Raw genomic sequence first — 25,773 nt, 5'->3', positions numbered from 1 at the left:
TTTGGAAGACAGAAACACGATAAACACTATTTAGCTTTTGCTCTTGCAAAACAGTTAATGAAAACTACAAAAAAAAAAAAAAAAAACGCTGCAAAGACAACATAAAAGCATTTTAAGCTGTGAGTTGTTTCAACTCTTTCAGGAGCAGGGAACTAGCCTTATCTGAAAGAGTGAAAATGCTCATTAAAAGTGCCCACATTACTTCTGAATAGTTACCTTTTCTTAATATTGAAAATTTGATCAACTTTTCCACAACTTCTAAAAATACATTTTAAATATATTTTGAAAGATTGCTTAAAGTTTGTAAGAAGAAAGGAAAAAGCATTTTGCAATCAAATTCCTTTTAAAGCACGCCCCTCAGCACTAGAATGGCATGGGCCTGACTGATTCTGGAACCTAAGAAGATAAAAGCTCTTAAGTACATCACTTGCTTGCGGCAGCTCTAAGGGCTCACTTTGTTCTGCAGATTTTGATACCTAACCACCTATTTTCAGTATTCATAGAAGCTTCATTACCTCCTAGACTTTTGTGTTTCTCTTAGATTGGACTGAATTTGCCCAGGTGGTTACAATGTTGTCAGAGAAAGGCATGGACCTACAATGTTATCACATCTTGTTTCCACAGGAAGTCAGACTAAAAATATGCACATTTAAGTACAAGTCTGGCACTGAACTCCTTCAAACTCAGAGAACAACTGCAGTAGGAGTTCTTCTGATTTTTATTTTTAACTACTGCGGTTGGATGCAGGGCTATTACCGTTTTCAGTTTCAGGTTTTCTGCTGCAGACTCATTAAAGGATATCCCTTTCAGAAAATGTGATCCTATCTGAACAGGTACAGTGGGCAGTTCACACTGAATTGGCTGCGGTGGAGTCTGTCTCCTTCCTGTTTGCTGGGCTTCAGCTTCACTGCAACAGCCCTGAAGTATAAGAGAATAGATCAATTAGAAAGAAATGAAGACATTAAAAAAACCTTGCTGTTAATTTTTTTTTTTCAAGTAGTTATTTTCAAGGTGAGGAGGGATGAAAGAGAACAGGTTTAGCAGATCATACCTGAAGACTTGCTTCAATAGCTTTTGGGTTCAAGTGGAAGCCAGCTTTCATTGCATATTCACAATGGCCTAGGCTCTCCAAAGCCACTTTGTAAGCCTGAAATTAAAGAAAAAGTTGAAATGGAACAGCCACATCAGCAAAGAAGTTGGCAGTCATTGCATCTGGATATACATGTAGAAATTATTAAGTGAGCAAACCTGTACAGCATGTATGCGTTTATCATGTAAGACCTCGACTCGGGTAATTCTCATATACCTCATGGCTGCCCACGGTCTATATTTCTGCAATAATAAATTCCTTCCCTATTTCATTCATTGACCCACTGACTGTACTAGACACACATAAAAGCAACAGACTTTAAAAGCTCACCTGCAAAGCACTATCAATTTTCATGTTTAGCTCTTTGAGCTGATGCTCAGGGATTGCCACACTCTGTGAGCAGAAAAGTTGTTGAACTTCAATTCCTGCCAAACATCCATCACAGCCTCTTTCTCGCAATCGAGATGTTGCCTGTAATGTATGGAAAAAAATACTGGGTAAAGAGATTCAACAATAAACTAGATCACAATTAAAAAAGAAACAAAAACAAACAAACAAAAAAACACACGCAAAGTTTAAGCATCATAAAGGAGGTGAGAAGAAGCACCTGGTGGAAAGGATCTGGAGCTGGTTATATATTAGAACTGATTTAATTTCTACTGTTCCTTTGAAAGTACAGATCTCACATAATTTGTATGGCATACAGGTGCTGGCTAGCAACTCAAGTCAGTATTGGTTGCTCTATTTCAATTCCTTTTCTTAACTAAGGATCCCGGTTACATAGGCAACATAATGAACACGGTTTGCTGAGAAGAGACTTATGTACATTAAGGTATGCTTTATAAAATTAAGGGTGGTTACTGCGGTACAATTTGAGAAGAACCACACAAGACTGTAAAATCAACAGAGTACAGCAAGGGCGCAGCAGCTTTATGTAATATGATTTTAAAAAATGAAAGATATGAAAAGACAAATATCTGTTCGTAACAGTACAATAAAAATAGCACACTACTGAGCAAAGCAAAACAAATAGAAACCTATTCGCAACCACATTTAAGACCTCAGACACTTAATTTTTCAGTCTAAGGAGTCGTACTCCCCCAAATTGGGGATTTTTGCTACTGCAGCCAATGAACAGACGCATCAATTACTTCTACAACACGTGTAAAGTTACACCATTTTCCAACTGAAATTCTTAAAAAGGAAAAGTAATTTTGAGCTACAAACTATCATAAACATTGTTCTGAAACAGTACATAGTCTACTGCCAAACAGGCTGGTTTTATATGGAAATAACGGATTGCCCTCCACTCTCCGATGTAAAAATTCAGAAAGACTTCTGTATTCCATGTCTCCCTTCTATCAAGATGAAATAGATATGACATATAATTGGTGTATCTTCAAGACAGGAGAGAAAGATTATTTACTTAGAGAGATTTGTTTAAGAGCTTTTTACTTTACTATCCTAAAACCCAACATAAACCTGCTTCTTCCCATGAATGGATGTTTAATACAGGATTGAATTAATTGTATTAAACTCAATTTTGAAATATAGGTGATATCAACAGAAATAGCTGAAGTAGACTGTTCTTATGCAAAAGACGTAGTATTATACCAGCATTAGTACTGTTAAGATTCTACAGAATATACCTAAAGCATTCCCAAATCCTTATTTCGTCCAATGAAAGAAATCTATGCTGCCGTAGAAATTACCAATAATTCATCTGCGTTCCAAGTTTTAAGGGAAATTTGTTTGCTTGCATACACCTTGCAGATGTTAGTTGATAAATGGAAACCCTGACAAGATTTCCAGTCAAGATGATTAACATGCCCATGCACGTCGCCAAATTAGACTTCAAAAGCACAATGCTCTAGGTTACTTAAATTTTAAGAAACCATGTGCTCAATGTCTGAAGCCATTTCGATCTGTCAGTCTGTAGACTTCAATAGTGTACAGGGAAAGCAGAAAAGCTCATAAAACTATTTTTCCTCGTACTTTTTTTTTTTTGGCAGGAAAAGTAAGGATTCCACAGATGGCAAGTGTTAGCTAAAACCCAAGTCAAAAGAGTGGTGTATTTAAGTAATATGATTAACATTCCAAATGCAATCAAACAACATCAAGCCTAACAGATAACTCTCCTTCAGTATGAAGACGAAAAATGTTAAAAGATACCATGAAAAATTTGAAATATAAAATTGAGTTCATGCTCACAATTTAAGAGGTATAGATGTTATCTAAGTTATTTTTCATCTAAAATTTTACTCTGCATCTGCAAAGACTTTCCACTCAACCACATTTGAACACTGTTAATTCCTTTCTAATAACAAACAGCTGTTTCCACTGTTTGTGCACTCCTTATATACACAATTGATCATGAATAAAAACTTTTTACAGAGCAGAGATAGTATAAACACCATGTAGGTAAAACAGATTTTAGCATCTGAAACTAATTGCACCGCGTTCCCTCCTTCAAATGTAGGATTTCTTTAAAATCCAAGATTTTTTTCTTCCCTTATCAGGGCACCCAGGCTTTGATTTTGGTTTCATCAAATATAAAGCAACGTCACTATAGCAAGTCCTCCATACCTCTGCTGCTCCTCTCCATGATCTTATTGCATCTTCCAGCTCATTTGTGGGGCTTAAATTTGAGGCTCCAGCCCCACTAACACTCTTTCTTTCCTGGCCTACAGCTTCAGCAAAGCAAGAGTGTGCCACCGGCTGGACCTTCTGCAAAGCTTGTGACAGGAACTGAAAGTGGACCTGCATCACGGTCAAGAAACATCGCCCAAGCACCTGTAGGAGGAAAAAAACCAAACCAAACCAAAACAAAACAAAAAAAAAAACAATTTCAAGTAAATAGATTTTATAGAAATAGTTCTTCCTTTTTGTTCAATGCTTGTGTAAGCCGCTAAGTAAACTCAGATCTTTAATTAAAAATATAATAATGAATTAGACCTAAAGCGACACATGACATTTAACCATTTAACAAAGCTAAACAGTGAGGAACAGTTTCTGTGACTTAAGGAGAAATCAGAGTGACATGGTTGATGCAAGCCTTGTGCCGTCTTTCCTTTCTGAGATCAAGGTAAGATTATTTGAAGAATGAAAAGCTTTAAGTTACTTCACAATATCAAACACATGAAACAATAAAAAAGTAGCATATTATCACAAGCAGAGTTAACAGCAAAACCCATTTGCACACAGACCTAGCTGAATTTTTGCTAAAAAAGTCAACTATTTTAAGACATGATCACAAAACTAGAAATTTAACCCAGATGTTTATCTTCCAAACAGAGCGACAATCAGTAATACGCATGAAAAACCTTTTGCCACATAATACGGAGAGGCACCATGGTACCATTTTTAGAATATAACAGTCACTGCAGCAAACACGCACAAAATTGCAGCTCTGTCACTTGCATTGTTTGACAGGAACTGCTAACACTGGCACAAATCTTCTCGTCAGAATATCTCACCAAAATGGGTCACGTAATACCACTCATCTGGAAAGCAGGAGGAAGAGTAGGGAAGAGCGAGCACAGGAGAAGCTGCTGGTCCATCCCCACAGCCAAGGGGGCTGGGGGTGGCACCAACAGCACCCCAAATCCTGTGGGTGCCACAGCCAGCTCCATACACTTATAGTAATAGGACACTCATAGTAATGCACTAATGGCCTCTGCACCCCATGCATTCCCAGTCCATTTTATCTCCCTCTCTTGTGCTAATGCTGCTCCTAAGAATTATGACCAGAGACAGACATATGCTTCAGTTACTACAAGCAAAACAAAAACCTCCAAAACCGAGCATTATGCCGCAGCCACCGTGTGTGAACAGACTGGTGGAGTACAACCATGTGAAAGGGCAACCTGGAAGACAAGGCAGCACAAACACAAGCGCTCTGCCTGCTTGCAAGGCCACTCCTTCCTTAGTGGACAAAAGCTTATGACAAAGCACAACTAGATTGCAGGAGAGAAGCAAGTATTTTCCAAATTGCCATAAAAGCATTTAAGAGCTATTCAAAACGTTTTGTTTCTTTTATGGAGTTTGTCACACGAAGTGGTTTGAAATGTATATTTGGCTTTCATTTATTAAGAGACTAGACTTGAATTCCATTTTAGGAATAATTCATAAAATACACAGATAATGTACAAAGCCATTGTGCCTTGGAGCAAGTCAGTCATCTGGCTTATTTTCAGCTACATTCTTCTGGAATAAAAATATTCAGACAATGATCTTACTGGCAAGATGCTGTAGTCACACAAACAGTTATATGCATTAGCTATCTACTTTAAAAGACTCCATGGTGGCAATTCTTTTTTCCATTGCATCCGGTCTCCTTTTGACATTCCATTCTGGTTCCATCACTTCCTTTCTTTGTACAAGGCATGAAATTAAACATTTTTGGTACTTTGACTGACCCCTGAAAGTGCAGTTTGCACTATTAAAAAAACACTCAGTGAATGATCAAATGAATAAAATTCCAACTTTTCTGACTACAAAATTAGAGAGGTTTATAAGAAAACTGCAGGGAAAGACTGGCAATCTGAATATTTCTGAGTATGAAGAATGCAGTTCTCAGGGGAAGGAAGAAGAAACCAGGACTCATTAGGAATGTCAAGCTGATTAAGTTTCAAAGAATATTTAAGGTACAGAGGTTGAAGTTTGCCCTGCCTGGGAATAATGCTCAAAATAAACAAATGATTTAGTTTTTAAGTGGCACCACACAACATTCCTAATGTAATTTATAATGTTAAACAGTAAAGACAAATAGGAACATCTGCTTTACTGAACTTCTATTTTGTTTGAAAAATAATCTATTTCAGTCTTCCTCAGAAAACAGTAAGAGTGGTTTTAACTGCTTAAATCAAATCCAATCGGTGGAAGATTTTTGCTCACTCCAGATGACAAAGTCGCTTTGCTTCAAAATTCACTTCTTGAGGATTTTCTTCCAAAGAGCTCAGTCTCTGTCTTCACAGTGGGAAAGAAGTACGACCACCACCAGTTTAACAAATACAGCCGAGGTCAGCCAGCGGTTACCGAAGTGCGTAAAGCAATACTCTAGATCTCTGTTGCAATATCTGCAGAGCAACATTAGCATATGGATTTGGTGTTTTCACTATTACAAATACCATCATCTATTTCCAGTTTATTTTTCCTTACTTTGTCGTGCAGAAGCTTTCAGTTCGTCTTAGACCATGATAAGAATTTAAAACTAGAGACCTTTTAATAATCAAGGACAAACTGGAACTGTTGCAGTTGTCAAACAGTAGGTTTCTCTTGATGGTGGTATTTTCTTAAACTATTTCTTAGACTCATTTCCATTGCATATACCATGACGTTTTCTGGCTTGCAAACTTTCCATCTCAAGAAATACACCTTTAGCACCTTGACTTTCCTAACCCTTTACCAGGTAGGACAACGATCTATCTAGGAATGACCTTACCTAAAAGCAATCTGGCATCATAGGCAGTTGAAAGCAATAAGACTTTTGGGGAGGTGTTGCATCAGACTTCATCTCAGAAGCAGGTGATGAGTTTAATCAAACTGGTTACATACAAACCCAAGCATCAGATGGGGATGCAGTGGTAAGTTACATTTTTGTTTATTATTTTTTTCCCAAACAACATCATCACAACACAATTATCCAATGGTTTCCTACTACCCTCATTTCCCTTATCACGGCTCTTTATGGCTTTGCTGACAACAAGCCCTATGCACGACCTGCCTACCCACCAAGGAACCAGATTAAAATAGCAACATAATTAAGTTAACAATGAGCCATTACTCCAACTGGTGTACCAGATTATAAGATAACCACCTTTCCCACATATTACTGGAAGTGAACAGAATATTACTCATTTTTTATTTATTTTTTTTTACTACATAGCAACGCCCTTCAGTTCGGAAGAGTGATCTCATACAACCAAAACACCTCTAAGAGAAGACACAATCCTGCTCACTAACAAAGAGTTACCTGCAAGATAAACTAGATTCCAGTGTAAGTTGTACCACTGCATTTGCAGTATTAGGAGAGAGGAGCAGCTTAACAGACTTGCCCAAATAAAAGGTTCCCGAGTACCTCCTCAGACGATACTGCTGAGCTGCCACTCAAGACACTGAGTGTCACCTAGTAGAGATGCTGGAAAGGGAACTTCAGATATTACCATATTCCCTGCTCAGTCCAGTGAAAAATTATCCTGAATCTCACACTCCTTTTTCCCCAGTCAGTGAACCCTCATGAAGTCACATGCAAGCATTCCACTTTCTCTGCTTCCATTATGCAGATTCACAAGTTTTTAATCCTGCCTCCAGTTTTATGAAGATGTTAACGTTTCAGAAATCAGGAGAAGTAAGAATTTGTTAAAGTTTTCGCATAAATAGTTCTGTATTCAAACCACAGAAAAGCAGATTAGGAGAGGATCCCCGAAGTTCATCCTACTGTCCCAAGGACGGGGTAATTTCACTGAGTCAGTTCTGCTAGACACAGGTTTAACCTGTTCTGTAAGGTCTCCATGAAGGAGGCTCCCTACCCTTCGTAGCAATCCACTTCAGTGCTTCTCTGACATTACGAAGTATTTCCACAACATCCCATATGAATGCTCTCTTCTGAAATTTCATTTCATTACTTCTTGCTCAGTCTTACGTGGACATGAAGGACAGAACATTGCCACGTTGTTCTGGCTGCTTCTCACATACCTGCAGGCTTCTGGTTTTCCTTCTCAGTCTTTCCTTCTGTACTGTCAGTCCTTCCAGTTTGTCCTCTGAAGTCCTATTTTCTGGATGCCTGATTACTCCTGCTACTCTCCTCTGATGTCCCTTCCAGTTGCTCACTACATTAAGTGTAACAGCAGCAGTGCCTGGATGCGGTGTTGTATTTAAGGCCACAATAGCCAAGTGAAGAGTTTAATACTGATTCCATGGTTCGTGCAGGTTATAGTTACATTAAACACATTACAACTGTCTCTTTGCAGTAGCACCAATAACGATTTATGCTTTGCAACAGCACAATACTGACTTCTGTTCAGCACAGGACTGCCATAAGCCCTAGGATTGTTCTGCAACACTACTGCCCATGGGCATTGCCCACACTAACTGTGAGGATAATTTCTATTTACATTCTATAACATTCAGTTTTCCCCTCTAAGTTCCACCACAACTGGAAATCTTAAACTGAAAAGTAGTTTATTTTCAGTTCTGTAGGTCTTCCAGCACACTTGGCCCACATACTTTCTGATCACTTACAAACTTAAATTTATTCTCTATCCTGACCTCTAGCAAGGTCAATTTTGACAGTGAGCAACTAGTAACTGCTTCCTGGGTTACACCGATCCAGTCAGGTTGTCATTTACTTACATCACCCACACTACGATCTCTGTGTGATCCGTGTCAGTTTCAAACAATTTCTGCTGGTTCTTATACAAAAGTAGAATGTAATACTCCTCTCATTTTCCAGAAGTTCCCATAAATTCTGCACGCTGACTTTTTATAAAGTATGTGCAAGATACAGCTTTCATTAATAAGAGATGCAAGAACTGTACAGAGACAAGTGACTAATTACCACAAAGTACACTTAAAAAGAAACCAAGAAGCCAAGCTGTTTTGCCTGCATTCTCTTTGCATTTATTCCTACCGTAGATAGAGGTACCTGGTGAAAAGAGCACTGAAGGTACACACAGAGCTCAGGAGCAAGCGTTAGCTCATCACAGGTATTGTGACTGTCTTTAATCACATGAACGTGCACTGATTTTTAATTAATAGACACTTTTCCTACAGCCCTAGAGAAACAGTGATGCTATTAGATGGTTTTCAAAAACAAAGATCTAGAGAAGATACCTATAGCAAATATACATACTATAAAATGTATAGACAAATTCTTTGCATACTAGGTATACAACATGAGAAAACGTTGATCATACTTCTCACTACAATTATGTAGTACAAATAGCATTCTGCTTAACTACTTCATCCGTAAGTTGTACAGCTACAGAGAGCAGATCACGCTTGATAAGCAAGTGAGTATAACATTCAGGTAACTTTGTAAGGATGAAATCTGAACCAGAAATAGGAACTGAAGAACAAGTTTTCTTCTCAGGATGGAATTCTGTAGGAAGAACTTTGCAAAGGCTGCTACAAAAATCAAGAAATACATCAAAATATGAAGAACTACTTAAAACAGCAGGGATTCATACATGAAAACATTTAGCATTATGCCTTACATGTTTAAGAAGTTTACTACAGGAAAACATACAGCCAGACAGGATTGCAGTTGTAGATGCTATCCTAAACTTCAAAATCTCAGAATTTTGACTGCTGGGCACATGCTGCCAGCGTATGGAAATTAAAGCAAAGTTGTGACAATTTTTTACAGCACAAGTATTTCATGTTCATGTGGTATTTTCTTTTTAGGCTTAACAACTCACAAAGTAAACAAATAGTCTGAAGAGTGATAAAGTGTTGTTTTTTGGATCATTTGTCAATTGATACGCAGTTTTACACAAGCACTGATGGCTTATATCCCTCTCTTCAGTGTTCAGATTTTCACCCAGAATTGATAACACTAAGGAAAATATGGTTTAATTTAGAATATGATGGCCTAATATTATTAGAAATTAGCTAACACAGAACAGGAAATCACAGCGCATCCGGTGCTGGAAGGGACCTGCAAGGATCCTTGAGCCCAACTCCTGGCCCCACACAGGACTACATAAAAAAATCAAACAAAGGCTTACAACTTACATTTACTTACTTAGGCTTGTTAGTTTGGGGCAGTGGGGTGCTGGGTTTGTTTGCTTTGCTTTAATTATTGTAGGGGGGGTTTATTTATTTGTTTTACACTAGGCATGTTTTCCCAAGTACGAAAGAGGTTACTGGATTTCTCGTTTTAAGTTTAAATCATACAGAAAAATACCTTTTAGAATTAGGTAGATAATACAACTTAATCTTATTTCATAAAAACTTTAAATTTAGTGCAAGTCCTTACACAGAAATACCCACTGAACATCTCACTCAACATAGTTCGAAACTGACCACTGGAAGTCATTTAATTCTGAGAACAAAAATGAAAATGCTTCTCCTTTTATCAGTGTTGCCCACAAATACAAAAGAAAGAACTTTCAGCGTAGCACTGATTTTAAGTAAAAGTCCAATTATGAAGGAATGATATAAATTCACATGCAAAACAGAATCCCCCAAGGTAACTTACCTCAATGTCTTGTAGGCTGAATTCTTTTTGATCTTTAAAGTTCGCAGCGCCTGCACTCAGTTCCATCAGCATTTTTGCTATTTCTGGTTTTATTGCTGCTGTGAGTCGACTCGCTGCTTCCATGACATGTTCCTGCACGTCTTTCAGTTGCATAGCTGCCTTAGAATAGTGAGAGTTCCTAAATACACTGCTGAAAAGGTCTGTAAGGAAAGTGCTCGTACGGCAAAACACGTTGAGTGCATCCAGATATTTGGAGATTCCCTGCTGGATGTCTGCAATCGGAGTAGTATGGGATACAGGGTGGTTGCAGCTGCCTGCAGCAGCTGAGGAGACCAAAGGGGATGCTGGGGTTGTAGATGCCAGCGGTGCGCTCAGGGTCCTGCCTAGCTCAGGCATTTGATACTGCTGGTGTTGCTGCACTTTTTGCTTGGACCCGCCAAGCAAAAAGCGCCGCTTATAGTCCATTTTGCTTTCTTGTGCACTACAGCAATACATAAGTGAGTGCTTGTCCGAAGATCTCTTGAATTAACAATCACTTGTCAAACTCCTTCCCCAAATATATAGTTATGTACAGTAACAGTGGAGGACTGTGTACATAGGTTTCACAAAAGGCATTTCAAAAAGGCAAGTGTCTGTGTAATCTGTATCAGCAGTGAGAAAGGCAGCAGACTTGCTGACTTAGTATTTTCAGTGTTCAATGCAGCCCTGCTGCAGTTACAAACTGTACTCAGAAAGCAAGCCGACGTATCTTAATAATGCTCTGTCTCCTTCAGTATTCCACTCTGCACACAGAAAAGCAACACTGGAGCAGAGAAGTTATCACCTAGAATTTCTTCATGAGCATATTATTGTCACTTGCTGTTAAAGTTTACAAAAGTTATTTTTGTCAACACAAATAATAATTTTAGAAGCAATGCTTTAATACATTTTTCCAATTAGTAATATCAGGAAAAGTGGAGCAAACCACCGATCAACAGCGATTATAAAAGCAGTGCAGAGGCTTCTTCCTTAAAAAAAGCAAATCCTTATGTCAGCAGATCAAGTATCTTCAAATGTCTTGACAGATCCAGTCTGCCAAATCAGTTTACTTGTAGTGTCTCTTCTTAATACTGGAGGGAAAAGAGATCTGGACTCTGTTTACAGAAGACCTTGCAAGTATAAGCTACTAAAAATTAGAGTGTTTATTATTGCAAGCCTTCTTCCCCTTTCCTTGTTTGTTGAGGTAGTTGTTTCCGTTGTAACATTAAGAAGTGGTGCTTCCAGACTGCATTTGCCCTCAATTGTAGACTCAGAACAAAAATGTACAAATGTATTTGTAAGGCCTCTAGGTCATTTCCTGTGAAGGAAGAAAAAAAAAGTTTAAAATGTTATGGAACAATGAACAGTTTTTAAGATCTTAATTCCTGCAGCATCCTGGTATACTTCTCCAGGCATACGTTGTCAATGACACATAGACTGAAAGGAAGGGAGAGCTGCACGGGCTGTTCAAAAGGCAGCTACAAACTGGTATCATCATGTCACTGAACTCAACACCGCTGAGTGTTTTCTTATTAATTCTCCCAACCTAGACTCAAACCTGAGTAGCAGTTAATCCCCACTGCAGCCCTTACACAGTTAAGAACAGAAGAGTCTATTAGTGCAGACCTTAGGGGGAGTTAATCACATTTTCTAACCTTATCCTTTTCAAATAATTCAAAAATTAAGTCAATGAAACCTTTTTTCACATATCATAATTCATTGCAGAAATATGAGACTTCCATTCTTTCTAGTAATTTACTAAATCAACATCCAGCTTTTTTTTTTTTTTTTTTTCTGTACAACGGCAGAAAACAGCAGAAAAATCTGTCTATATCCTAACTGAGACCCTGTTTCAGGACGACGGTATGCATCTATCATACTGGCAAGATCTTATACAAGACAGAACTGCCTAACAGATTGGCCTGAACAGCAATCCCACCAGACACAAAAGTAAGGGGGAAGTAGAGCCACTAATACCACCCTATTCCTACTGGCAAACTGAGCTGCAGCTGGACAGCCAAGAGCACTTTCTGGAAGGCATTCATAGGGAGGTGAAGAGAGCCTGAGCAGCGAGAAGGGGTCAGTTTGCAGCAGGTGACGTTCAAGGCCAGAGCTGGAACTTCTGAAAAAAGGCACGAAGATCTTAAAGTCCCTGCTCTCAGCCAAACATAGCTCCTAACTGGACAGGGTCTGGCATCTAAGGACCACGTATACAAGTTAAAGTTGTATCTATACAATGATCACACTTACTCATAAGCAAAAAAAAAAAACAAAACCAACAACCCTCTGCTTTATCGTGTCAAGACACTATCAGAAGGGACATATAATGTACAGATATACAGTGTTTTCTATCTGTTCCTAGGCATCAGTCACACTAAGCCACTCTCTCCTACACCTGCATGTAAGTTGATTTACGTAAGTTGATTTCATCAGACGAGGGCATTCTTTTCCTTACTGCATCAATTACATTCTACAATGTTAGTATCAAATAGTAACATCCCCCCAGTACTTTAAAGAATAATCTAGATTTAATAGGAAGGACCCCTTTAATTCAACAACAATTTATTTCTTTTGCTATTACATTTAAGATATGAAACCTATTCTAATATTGTCAAAACAGCTGGGGAATAGAGATTGTACCTCCAGACAAAATTTCTTCAGACTGGTAGAAAAAAAACTATCAGTTTGTTCATATAATGTTTTTTGACAGACGAATGAAACAAAACCTCAGAAAAAAGCAGGCAAGACGCAGCAGGACAGAACAACATGAAGGGAGTGGGATAGTCTCACACCCACTAAAACAACAGACACGAGTTTTTCAGGAAGTTGCTGCTGCAGATGGTTCTGCTTCTGAGATCTAGAGCAAATATTCTTCCACATTCCCACTTTTTAAAACATGAGGAACAGATAAAACACGGCAGACGTTCCCATACACATTTCGACATCCCTTATTAAAGTACTTTAAGCTGATTACTTTATTTCCTAATAACTAACTTTACACTTCTCTCAATATTCACATTGAGTGCACTGAAGTGCAGTAAGTCCATTAAAATGGATTCTTACTTTAAAAGTGTCAGTGCCTTACAGTAGAAAAATCATTTTTCTTGATTGCATAAAAGCATAGACAGAACAAAAGAGTTAATCTATACGCATTGTGTAAATAAACTGGTGATTATTTTCCCTAAGTAGACATGAATTCCACAGTGCAGAAGAAATTAAGAAATGATCATGAAACATTGAAGTGTTAATGCCAAAAGTAGGAAAAACTAATTAAGGAGGAGTTTGAGCTACACAGCCCTGAATTAGGCATTAGAGATGCACTATGCTTTGGTTCTTCATATTGAGCCTTTCAGGATCAAACTAAGGTACTGAATTGGTAACAGTCCAATATTTAACTCATACAAAATCCTGCTACACCCTAAAAACATAAGTGAAATGAATAGAAAAGGTGGTGTTTTCACATTTCCTACAGCCATGAACAAAGACGATTGATCACCGTTTTACTAACAGACACTTTCACAGACAAATCTGTAAGAACATATTCAACTCTTCAACATCTCATAGGCTTCAAAAATCACTTGTAATAAAACCAACACAGAAGCTTACAGCAGACAGCTTATGTCCCTAGCATCTAAGAAGATACACGTTTCTTTAAAGAGAGAACAGTGACAGGTCTTGTCCAGACACTAGGCATGTGGGTAACACTACAAGTATTACACATTCTATAATGAGACTCCAACATGCTATGTATAAAGTAAACACTCTTCCTTTTGTATCTTTTCCTGAAAAAGTGAAGAGACGACCGTTCCCACGCTCCCCCCTCCCTCCCCAGTGCTGCGGCTCCACCGCTGCTCTTGGCTCATGGACTAAGAGTGGAGACTCCACGTTTTAACAATTTGAACTTTGCGTCAATCCAGATCATGCTGTATCAGAAAAAGAATTCAAAAGATTTCATTCTGGCAATAGAAGAGTAGCATGTTATCGGTCCAAAATGCAACTGCGAAGTTTGTGTTTTATTTTGCAGAAAACAGATACTCAGAAATCAAGTACAGAAGTCTCAAAGAGTTAGCATACCACAACTCAGAAAGTTGTATGCCTTCCTTTATGTAATCAAGGTCAAAAAGTTGTTCATATACTGTTAGAAGTATATATTGGTATAGAAGGCTTACCCATTTTAACTGGGAGTTGATTCATTTTAAACTATTCCAAACTAAAGACAGATTACGTTCACAGCAACAGAGCATGTTTAGCATCTACAAAACAGATCCACCTAAAAGCACTAGAAATTGAAATCCACAAGCCAGAGAAAAACAAGTAATAACAGAATTCATTAACAAATTTCATAAACTGAGAAATTCAATTCTGCCTTCAACTTCACTCTCAATTAATATGCTACATCTATTTAAAGTTGCCATATCAATGACAACGAGAATATGCAGAAGTTTCTCAACAACTGTATAACATTTGATCCATCCATAAAAAGAAACAGCATAGAATTAAGCTACATTACAGGGATTGTCATGCAATTGAAAACATAAGTTAAAAACAAAAGTCTACATATTGCCAGAAAATTCTAAATTATATGTTTTTTGTAGAAATCTTACATAAACATAGCAATAACAAATCTGTGATACAAAAACCATAGAATTAGCTTGTGGAACCTGATAAACATAGTAACAAGTTACCACAACAAGAAGCTACTTCTCATATACTAGTAGTTATATATGAAGGGTGACAAAAATACTTTTCATATTATATACATTTTAATCTAACCTCCCTGGTAGGAATGCAGCATTTTTCATAAGGTCATTTACAGTTGCTCAAGATTTCAAACAACTATTTCACTTTCTCAGCTGAGGAAATGTGGTTTTGGTGGTTTTGTTGTTATTGTTTTTTTGTTTTTTTCTTTGAGGCTTTTTTTTTTTTTTTTTAAATCAAGCAATAACAACTTTCACACTTTTAGTAAGAAAGAAGCTAATCTGGTTTAGATGCAGTTCTGATCAGAGCTAACACATGCTGATTATTCCTACAAAGCTACTGAATCCCTTCAGCCTCCAGCAGCAGTGGGACAGACTGACCTGCTGGACACTTCTGCATGCCACCGTGTCCACACACAGGGAAGTTTAACAGAAACGGCAAGCTCCTCTTCATATTATCTTCTCACACTGCCTTTATTTCTGATCTGCAAAGCCCATAGCTGCTCCTATTCACCAAGGGTGAAAATTGGAGACCATCTGCAGGTAAGCACATCCCCATCCCCACCTCAGCCCAGTTCCTGAGGTTCAGACACAAGGACCATTTTCAGTGGGGCCAGCAAGCTGCTTCAATATGCTGCATTATTGCAGGATCTCCAAAAACCAACAAAAGAAAGGGGCATGATTTTATATTGGCACAAACCAGTCACAGAAATACCCCTCAAAAATCATCTTTCGAGGATGTTGAGGAAACACAGCACAGTGTGTTTTGGGAAGACAGAAGATACCAGCTTTATCAGGACTAGCCAGCACTTGATTAATAGCATAGCTTATACTTCTGGAAGAAATTCATAAGAGTGTTCTTTGTGGGTTGTTTTTGTTCTGGATTGGTTTTTTTTAAACTTTTCAGGATAATTTAAGAGCTAGAACTACGTTCCAAAAATTAAACAAGAATAGCAATCTCCAAATAATGCCGACTGGTGGAAAATACCCATTAATCTGTCTGACATCAACTCACTTATTCTGCACCTGTAATTTCTTACCAACACATCATAAATACTGAAAGCATGCAAATGCTTTTACAAGGGTTGACAAGCATCATCTTCACCATCGGGGAAAATGGGGCTCACAGTTTCTAAGGGCCTTGCTCCAGGCAGCTGCCAGGCCACAGGCACCAGAGAAGCCCATGGCCCCCCAGCAGGGAGAGGATGCTCGCACTGGTAGCTCAGTATTTAGGCTACAAAGCCAAAAAGGAAAACCAACCCCTCTTTTCAAGGCTGACAGCTTTTTTTAATGGGGTGGACTGCTGTGGCACCTCTTGAATTTTTAAGTCTCCTGTTTGAGGAGAAAGGGGAAGACAGACATCGATAGACTATTAAACCAATATCATCTTAGTTCTGTTAGCTCAAATTGCTTGTTGGGATTCCTTCTTGGCTGCTTGCCCAGAACAGTTGGAGGGGAAAAAAAAAAAAAAAAAAAAAAAAAAAAAAAAAAAAAAAAAAAAAAAACACAAAAATAACAAGAAGTAGGCATGCCAATCCTTAGTGAACCCATAAAGCTCCTGTCGGAAACATCCTCCTTGTAGGGTCTACCTTTCCTAAAACCAGCTCACCAGATGCTCTGACCCACTCTCCCCCCACACCAGTTGGGGATGGTAACTCACAGCACACACTCCACAGGGATTAAGTAGTTTGCCTCAGTTTAACCAGACTGTAACTGAGCATTCTGCTTAGTTTCATATAAATCTAAACAGACCAATTTTTTAATACAGTAACTAATTTCCTAATTTAGTTGTGAAGCTATTACAAACAGAAGCATGGAGATTTGTTAGATTTAACTGGGAGGCTCCATCAACTTCACTTTATTAGTTCATCAAAGACAAATTTCATCCATCAAGTATCCACCTAATATTTATAGGCAGGTCTCAACTGATTTATTACGTCTTGTCTAGGTCTTCTTTCCTTTTCAAGATGACCCTCCTTAAAACAAGTCTATTAGCTTATTAGTGCCAACTTGTAGGTTTTGCCCTTGTACTGGAAAATCCTCTAGAAGCACAAGTATGCTACACATCCTGAATGACAAGCAAAGACAGATACAGCCCCATCCCCTGCACCAAAGAAACAAATCACCAAAGACTTTGTCATAAAAATCACTCGGAAACAAAAAGAACGAGAGAAAGCTGAAGAAAAACAAGTTTTCAGAGCTAGTTAAGGACTGAGAGTGTTGACTGCTCAGCACCACACCACCTCACTTCCAACAATCCTCCAGAAAAGGATCCATAGTCCTGAGGCATATAGCTACACTTCCTTTGAAATATATGTGCAAGGTGATATCTCTAAACCAAATTCAGAGTTATCAGTATCCTGACTGGATTTTTCCAGGGCAGAGCCTAGACTGTGTCAGGCAGCTTCTTACATTTTGTTTGAAGTAAAACACCTACCACAGAATGGCACTAACTCCAATCTCAGCGGTAAAATATGACAGCAAAAGGAAAATCTGGTGAAAGGAATGTGTTAAACCAAACCTTCTTTCAGACTTTGGTGCCTCCCTGAATGTCAAAAATAGATGCCTCTGTCAGATCAGGATCACTGTTTCAATCCTCCCTTGGCAATAGGCGCTTACCTTATCTGTTTTGAAAACAGGACCAGTTCTCTTTTTAAAGACAACTGTTCATACAGAAGAGAAGGAAAAGAAGATAAGCTACCATATCAAGAATGGACATTAACAAAGCATTTGCACAAAGCATGAGAAATTCACGTCCAACGTGATTGCCACCACCAGAGACTCAAAATCCATTTCTCTCTTCTCCCAAAAGGGTGCACATCTGCCACAAGTATTTGTGCTCTTGCTGAGCTGTATAACACGTTAAGACAAAAACAAACAAAAAGATTCATGGGACCATGAAAAAAAAAATCAGAGCTCTGCCTCTCAGAATGTGTTGTCTACAAAGTTCTTGCTACTACCTACAGGAGTGCTTGCGAAGAGAAGCCTGCTCTCTCTGAAAGCAAGCCACTGGCAACCCGTCATCTGAATAAATACGCTCTTCTTCAAACCGGAGTGAAGTACCGAATGCTGTAGTTTCAAGGAAGAGAAGGGAAGTAGACAATTTCTAGACAACTCTGAGAATAAGTTAATGTCTATTCCTATACATGACATATTTCAGCCACAGACTTCCCCTCCCGCTGAAGGGAAGGCAGGAAGAAAGGGCTGAACTTCAGAAAATTTCATTCAGTTAAACAACATGTGAACAGCACTACGAGTTGGCAAGGCCTTTGCGTCCTGGCCCAGTTATGGCCATTTCAGATAACTTGCCCCTGCCCTCTGCAAAGGTCTTTCCTCCTAAACCCACCCAGCATGTCGCACTCCCGTAGACGCACTTAAAGCCTTTCTGAACTACACCAGAAGCCATTTATGTATTTCTTAGTCAAAATGTGACAGTACAAACAAGTATTAGGAAAATGGAATATAATTGGTTTTTAGTTCTCAGGTAAGTACAAAATCAAGGTTTCCCATGCTTCTGCAGAAGGCCAGCTTTTACTTAGAAGAGGGAACACGACGAAGAACAGCAGAAACATGCACAATCCTGCAGTCTCATCATAGACATTTCAAACCTGGAAGCAGTTTAATCTTTGGGCTCAATTCAGCAATGGACTACAGCATATGATTAGTTGCAGTAAAGTCAGCGGTATCTCTCACATACTCAAGTACCTTGTTAAATTATGAATTACAGTTTTCCTGTATAAACAAATGCCAGATGTATTTTTCAGTATCATCAAATGCGAAGAGAAGCTTTTAGTACATGTTGTTAAATGTATGCTAAAAACTTCAACTAAATTTTTTCCTTGCCTAAATCTCTGAAATCTCTAACAATTACTTTTTTTTTGCAAATTGCTTTGAAAAGTTTAGCTACTGCTGAGTCAGCGAAGATCAAGCAATTGAAGAGGGCTCAGTGTAGAGCTTTATTTCTGCTGTTTTAAAACAATTTGATCATGGTTCCAAATACTTCATAAAAAGATTATGCACCCATAAGAATAGCAATGACTCCCACCCTTTGGCAAAGCGCTTACAGAAATAATGGAAAGGCACTCTATAAACACTACCATCCACGGCTCTTCTTTCAAAATCAGATTCCTCTCGGGAAGTTTTCAGTGCCCCCAACAAGTTATATCTTAAACAAGACTTGAAAAGACGAGTGGAAGTAAGAGCCCAAGTCAAATACTACAGTGTTAAAGCATGACATACTACATACGCTACTAAATATATACACAAAGAATGGCAGAACTTTACCGGAGCGAGGGACTAAAATAAGAGATGAGATTGACTATGGATAAATTTATCAACTTGTACGTGGGAAAAACATTCCTAGCCTCACACAGAAAGTGACAGACTCTAGCCTGATCTCAGTGTTAAAACTGCTTTTGCTAAAATGTCAGCCTGATGCAGAATATAAGAGTCAAAAGATTAAGTCTTACAAGTTATTAGCAAAGGTGTGTGTGTGTGCGCTGGGAAAGCTGGAAAACAGTTATAACCCTACAAATTCACATTTTACCCACACTTCAAATTTAAAATGCTGTTCTGGTTTCTGGATCCTTCCTTCTTTCCTCTGGCTTAGTAACAGACAACTACAGGCTCAAGGAACCCTGGATGCAGCAAATCACTGAAGACAGTTTTAAATGGGTATAGGCCACAAGTTTACCCTTTTCTTGCCTTTCCCTAAGTATCCATTTATAACCACCATGGGGGTTAAACAAGGCTGAATTAGATCAATTCTGAAGTCTGAATCAATGTGGCCGTTTTTGTATTTTTTACTTGCTACAACCTAGCGATTATCAAAAGCATCATATCACAATGACATCCTACATAAACTGCTCTGAAACAGCTGATTTCACAATCAGAAAATACTTCTGTTAATTTTTAGACAAGGCTTCCAGCCAAAACAGATACTATACATCATAAATGCCACAGCACTCACACTCAGCAGCATACACATTTGATTTTTTTCACTGAAATAAATATTCCTAAACCAAAATTCAAGGCTGTTTTAACTGAGTTTTTGATGCTATGCTCCTTTAAACAGAAAACCCAAACTCAGAACACAGTATGATTTTAGTAATGCTAGACAAAAGCAATGTTTCCAGGCAATGAAAATTATAAATTGTCTATAAAAAAAATAAAGCTCCATTTTAAAGCTCTTCCACAAGCAACACATTTGTGAGTACTGGAAGTATGAGACAGATTATGTACAGAAAATCCTGTAAAGCCTTTAAGATTTCTGATTTTTTTTTCTGTGCCTGTTTGTAGCGAGCATGATGAAACCTTTCAAAACATTTGGAGTAACTCAACACCAACCATCTTTCCTTTCCCAAATTATTATGCTGCTTCTAAATTCTCAATGCTTGCTACAGAATGTAGCTACAACATTCTCTTGATGCTAGACTACATCAAAAAAAAAAAAAAACAACTGCAAATGTGTTTTCATTAAATATACTGATCCTCATCCACTTAACTAATGCAATGGCTACTATGAGCAACTGTTTCCACATGCAAACTTCTCTTTTTCATATTAATACGTATATTACCATACTATTTCCTTGTGACTGATACTTAAGACTAATCCAACATTTACTTATATTTGTTCTCTTCAGCACACATTAGAGGCTTTATCTATTTTAATGTTTGCTTTCCTCCTCACCCAACTCATTCATTAAAATTTCCTACTTGAAAGTCATTAAGCATTCTGAAATATGAATTGCATCTCCAGAAATAGAAAACAGGAGTACATCATATCAGAAACACTGACATCAGCGCATACACTTACTGTCTCATGACAGCTGCAACCATGAGCATTTTTGCCATGTAGCTAACAGAGATTCATGTCTCTGTACTACAGCTCCTGTGCTCTGACTTTCCAAATGCTTTATAAGCTTACTGTATTTGAGTAGCAGCAGATTCATCAGTGAACAGCTGGAGTTTTGCCCAGGAAAACAAACTGTAGTCTATACTGAAGAGAGGGACACGATGATTAGGCCTTTCAGATCCCTCTCATGTTGAAAATTATGGAATTATCAGAAAACTGTAATCATGAAAATGTTAAACTAAGGAGAATGTATTTTTATAGCAAATGAACATAATTATGTTTACCATATTTGGGCCCGAAGTTGGCTGGCAATTCAGTCTGTATATAGACAGCAATATCTGATTCACTGTCACAGGATATGAATAAACCAGAGCAATCCAGTGTGCATTGCAGCCTCTCTCCTAAAACAAAACCAAATATCAGTGTGTACATAATACTCCAAATGCATCAAATAATAATACTGTAAATCACGTAGTAGCTTAATAGTTTCAACTTCAATTCTAAAATCATTCTTGAACTAGATCTTTGTAACAGAGACTTTTGGAAGCTGTCAGAATGATTTGTTTCTAAGAAATTTACATTTTTATACATTAAATTATGTAGAAGTAATTTCTGCAGCTGATGAAGGAACAGTGGTGACAAGTAATTTGAGATCATAAAGATTAGAAAACTCAAAACGGCAGCATGCATACTTCATAACCTTTCTTCAAAAAAAAAATTGCTTAAATGTCTTCAGCACAGCTTTCTCCTTCTCATTAAGACCAGAATTTATAAGTCTTAATTAAAAATAGATGAGACTTAAAATAGCACTAACTCATCCTGCATAGTTGGGGTCAAAACACAATTAGTTACAAGATGAACTGCAGGAGCACCCTCCAGTTTCTAAATCTCTAATAGAAACCAAACGGGGAAAAATACAGCTACATTTTGGCTTAGCACTTAGCTAGTTCTGCCTGCTTTACAGCAGACAACTTAAAAAAAACGTTCCCTGAATTGCTCAATCTTCTGCAAGTCTTATTAACACTGGTTCAAACAGAAGTTAAGCACCAGAGACAAAAGGATTCTCCTCCTGCCCTTCTTAAGCAAGCCTGTGGTTCCAGCAGGTACCACCCCATGTTTATTACAATGGCAACAGCTTAAATCTTTTCAGACTGCAGCATCTAGTGCCATCTATTAGCTGCTTCAGTAATCCTGCTTTCCATTTCAGTTCATGGAATAATTTGTTGCCTTTTATCCACACAAGGTAAATGTCAAAACAGGCCACAGGTCAAATTAAAAATCAAAAAGCTGCGGACTGAAGGCTGAGGACTGTTAGTGTAGTCTTACGTCTCCATCCCCTCCTTATACTGATAAAGCTGTGAGAAATTTCTGGTTTCTTAGGCACTTAGATGTTTGGGTTTTGCATTTACGTTCCCAGGAAGACCACCTTGATTACATCTACTTTCTTTGTATTAAAAACAAAACAAAAGTTAATATTTTAGCAAACTACTGTTCTGCTTCTTTAAAACAGTTTACACTCAGCAATGAGGTTTATTTATTTCTATCAACAGAAATAAATTTACACATTTGGAAAATAAATCTCACTTTCTAAACTTAGTGTAGATGCTACTAAAGAATATAAATAACTTAACACAACAGCAATTTGCTAACAAACGCATACATGGAATTCCACCGGCACGTCTCAGCAGCACACGCAGCTCTGCCTGCTTCCAGCTTTAAGCTACTACATCAAGGCTATGGCAGGGAAAGGCATAAAACAGACACACTGACATTCAGATAAATTGTGCTGTGATTTGATGCAATGCCATTTTCTCTTTAAAAAAAAAAAAAATCCATTGTTCTTGGGTTAAAGTTACTCCCCAAACAACCCTCCAAATTAAGTTATCAATTGTTAAATAATTATCTGACCTAATTTACAACATATAAAGCACTGTCAGACCAGCTTAGCATGTCCTGAAAGTAGAAGTACTGACAGTTTTACACAAACAGCTAAGCTCCCATCCATCTGCATAATTTGTCACCGGGTTACTATGTGCCAAAATTTCTGCACTGAGTTGTGCAAGAAATCTCTCCCAGCAGAGGGTACAATGGGAGATTTATGCTGGTGTAATACATCTTGGAAGAAAAATATGTGTAATGTTTTAACCCATAAAACAAATGAATGTGATCTATTGACTAGGAACCAGAGAAACATCCATAAGCAAACCTGAACACTTCAACTTTATTAGATCCTTCTGAAAACTGACATGTCCTGTTCCCTCTGAAGCTCCTAGTACCACTGGTGCAGCAAACCCCCCCTCACACAGCAGTGGAAGATCCTAACTTCACTAACAAAGCACATCTACCGCTGGATTTCAATATTCACTAACAGAGCTGATTCTTGTTCATAAATGAAGACTGGAAAGAAACATTGAAAAATTCACCTATCTACTGCTGCACCAACTATATTTAAAAATAATGGTCAAACATGAAACTAGGCTTACAAATTTAGATGAGTTTAGCCAACTAACGCTCCTCCCCAGTAGCTTACGTTGGCAAAGGGCTTTCTGCTGCAGAAATTGCGACACAGCAACGCTCTGCCAGCCATAACACATGGCAAAGATGCCAAACACATTCAAGCAGTGTTTCAATATGAGCTGGTGCATCTATTAGCGCTCCAGCCAGACCCCTTTCAAACACATTTCCCAAGTATTACATTTAGAAAAAGCAACCTCTTCGCCACTGGGGCTGTTTGTGCAGAGGGCGTGCAGACGGCCCAGGCAGAGCCACCCCAGTGGCACCACGAGCTGCCCGTGCCTGATGGAGCAGGAGCAAGCAATGGTAAGGAGAAAGTCACCATGCACAGCACCAAGCACCCAGGAGATACGTGGCAAGTTTTACGTAATCTATTACAACAACTCCCCCAGGCACCCTTTTTAGCCCTGCTGGATTTCCTGCCTTCTCCCCACCCCCCAAGCAGGCTCCAAACCTTGAAGTAACCTTGTTCTGCTCCCCCCCCAGAGACGGCTCCATGCCTGAAACATAACCTCTAATCTTATTTTCTATTTCTAGCATACAATTCACGACCCTTATCCCAATTTTTTAAATTAAATATCCTCTGCGTTGCAGACTGTTTCCTATAGTCATGATAGCGCACAGACTACGTCAGAACCTACAACCATATGCTTCTGGTCAGGACAATTTTACATCATTTTTAAGGGCATTAGAATTAGAAACACACAGTATTTTTGTATTATAGGTTTAAGAGTCTCCTCTGAAAAAGAAGTTTTCAATGCCGCTGCCAGTACTGCAGTGCAATGAAACAGCTTTATTTGTTGGAAGGTTTAGATAAAGACCTTAAAATACAACAGAAATGCATTTCAGGGCAGTCTGCAAAGTGAAGCATAAACTTACAGCAATTAGAGTGACTTAGAGAATATTTGCAGATGCTACGTTTTAAAAACTGCAGGGTTTTATTAGAAAGGAAGACTTCTCATCTAACACCATTTATTGGTTAGATGGATTTTGCTTAAACCTGCAATTTTTTTTTTAATTTTTTTTTGGACAACAACAAAATGTAAGAGTTGACCATTGATTCTTCAACATTTCCTACACAAAATATATTAAAATCAGAAGAGCCTACTGGATCAAATGTCTATCCAGACCACAATGATTAGGGTCTAAATTTGTACTTCTAATTAGTTAGCACTATTCATAACTCCCTTCCATACTTTTATCAATATTTAATTTAACAGTTGCTAGGGTGAAACATCCCGCCATGTACAAATTCTCCTACAGAAGCACTTTGATACAGTACAACTCCCTGAAGAATGAAAAAATATTTTTCTGTCTCCAAAGTGCCAAAAAAAAGTTGCCAGGAGGCATCCCAAGCCCGGAGGTTGCAGTCTGACAAGGTCAGGCCCTCAACAGAGCTGCACAGTTACAAGTACGTGTCTGCATTTTCATCGGCCATGTGCTAACGCTCTTCCACCTACCCCAAAATAATCTGTTTCAGTCCTAGAAAACACATCTCAGAAAGCAGCGGGAATGCCTATCACTGCTCAGTTGGCTGCGCTTACTCCGCAGAGAAGGCCAGCTTTGGTCACTAGGCACGAGTGATTGCCTTTGCTTACGCACAAAGTGGAAGAAAAAAAGAAATGGTAACTTCCAATGAACCACATAGCAAAATATTGATAATGCTTACAGCAAACTAACAGATAGCCTTTCAAAACAAGACTAACTATATTGGTATCATTTTCCTTTGTATAATTAGAAGATTAGTCAGACTAGAACTATAAGAGCAAACAAATTGTCATTAGAAGTTCAAAATTATGTCCAAAATATACTTCAGAAAAAAAAATCAGTTGTTCAGACAACTTGGCTACATAAGCAAGATTAGGAAAGAAGGAACAATCTTTGGACTAAGACATGAAGCACTACAACAAGCTTTGTTAAATTTATATATTCTATCAGCATGTTTTACAATAAATACAGTTTATTTTGCATTAGTCTGCACAGGCAGTTCTAATAAATGCCATTAGTATGTTCTACTTTCTCTCTCCCACTCCTCCTTCAGCCTCCATCCTATTCTCAGCAGGGCATCATTTGAATTTATTGGTAGTTCCACAGAAACTGAACTGTGCAAGTGGGAGGACAGCCTCTAGCAATTAAGAATAAAAGCAGATAAGTGAACATAAATTAGACTAGAGAAAAACAAGTGCAAGAATCTCTTAGGGCAGCAGAGCTAGATTTTGAAACTGACTTAAATATTTTATATTTATTGTTTTCCAGTCAGTCATCTCATCAACTTATAACTTATCAGTTTATACCATGAAGTTAGCATGCCAATAGGAGCAGCACAATCCAAAGCAGCCCAAAGTGAAATTCATTCCTAGGTGGCAACTGGAGAAAAACAACAATACTATCTGTACTA

The 25,773-nt window shown here is 38.2% G+C and overlaps 1 protein-coding gene across 3 annotated transcripts in view; it reads right to left on the bottom strand.

The window, feature by feature from the left end:
• The window catches only part of GARRE1 (granule associated Rac and RHOG effector 1), a 54,764-nt gene that overhangs the window by 15,906 nt on the left and 13,085 nt on the right, over positions 1–25,773 (bottom strand). For 2 of the 3 annotated variants that reach the window (XM_084533799.1, XM_084533800.1), the window contains exons 2-7: positions 21,146–21,262; positions 10,293–11,628; positions 3,677–3,883; positions 1,421–1,561; positions 1,052–1,147; positions 757–918 (exon numbers count right to left, since the gene is read on the bottom strand). In XM_084533799.1, coding sequence (XP_084389925.1) covers positions 757–918; positions 1,052–1,147; positions 1,421–1,561; positions 3,677–3,883; positions 10,293–10,787 — 1,101 coding nt within the window. In that variant the 5' untranslated portion in view covers positions 10,788–11,628; positions 21,146–21,262. The remainder of the gene's footprint in view (positions 1–756; positions 919–1,051; positions 1,148–1,420; positions 1,562–3,676; positions 3,884–10,292; positions 11,629–21,145; positions 21,263–25,773) is intronic. The other variant, XM_084533801.1, reaches the window with a different exon arrangement.

Source organism: Aythya ferina, assembly GCF_964211825.1.
Source record: "Aythya ferina genome assembly, chromosome: 12".
NCBI lineage: Eukaryota > Metazoa > Chordata > Aves > Anseriformes > Anatidae > Aythya > Aythya ferina.
This window is presented reverse-complemented; position numbering and strand designations above follow the sequence as displayed.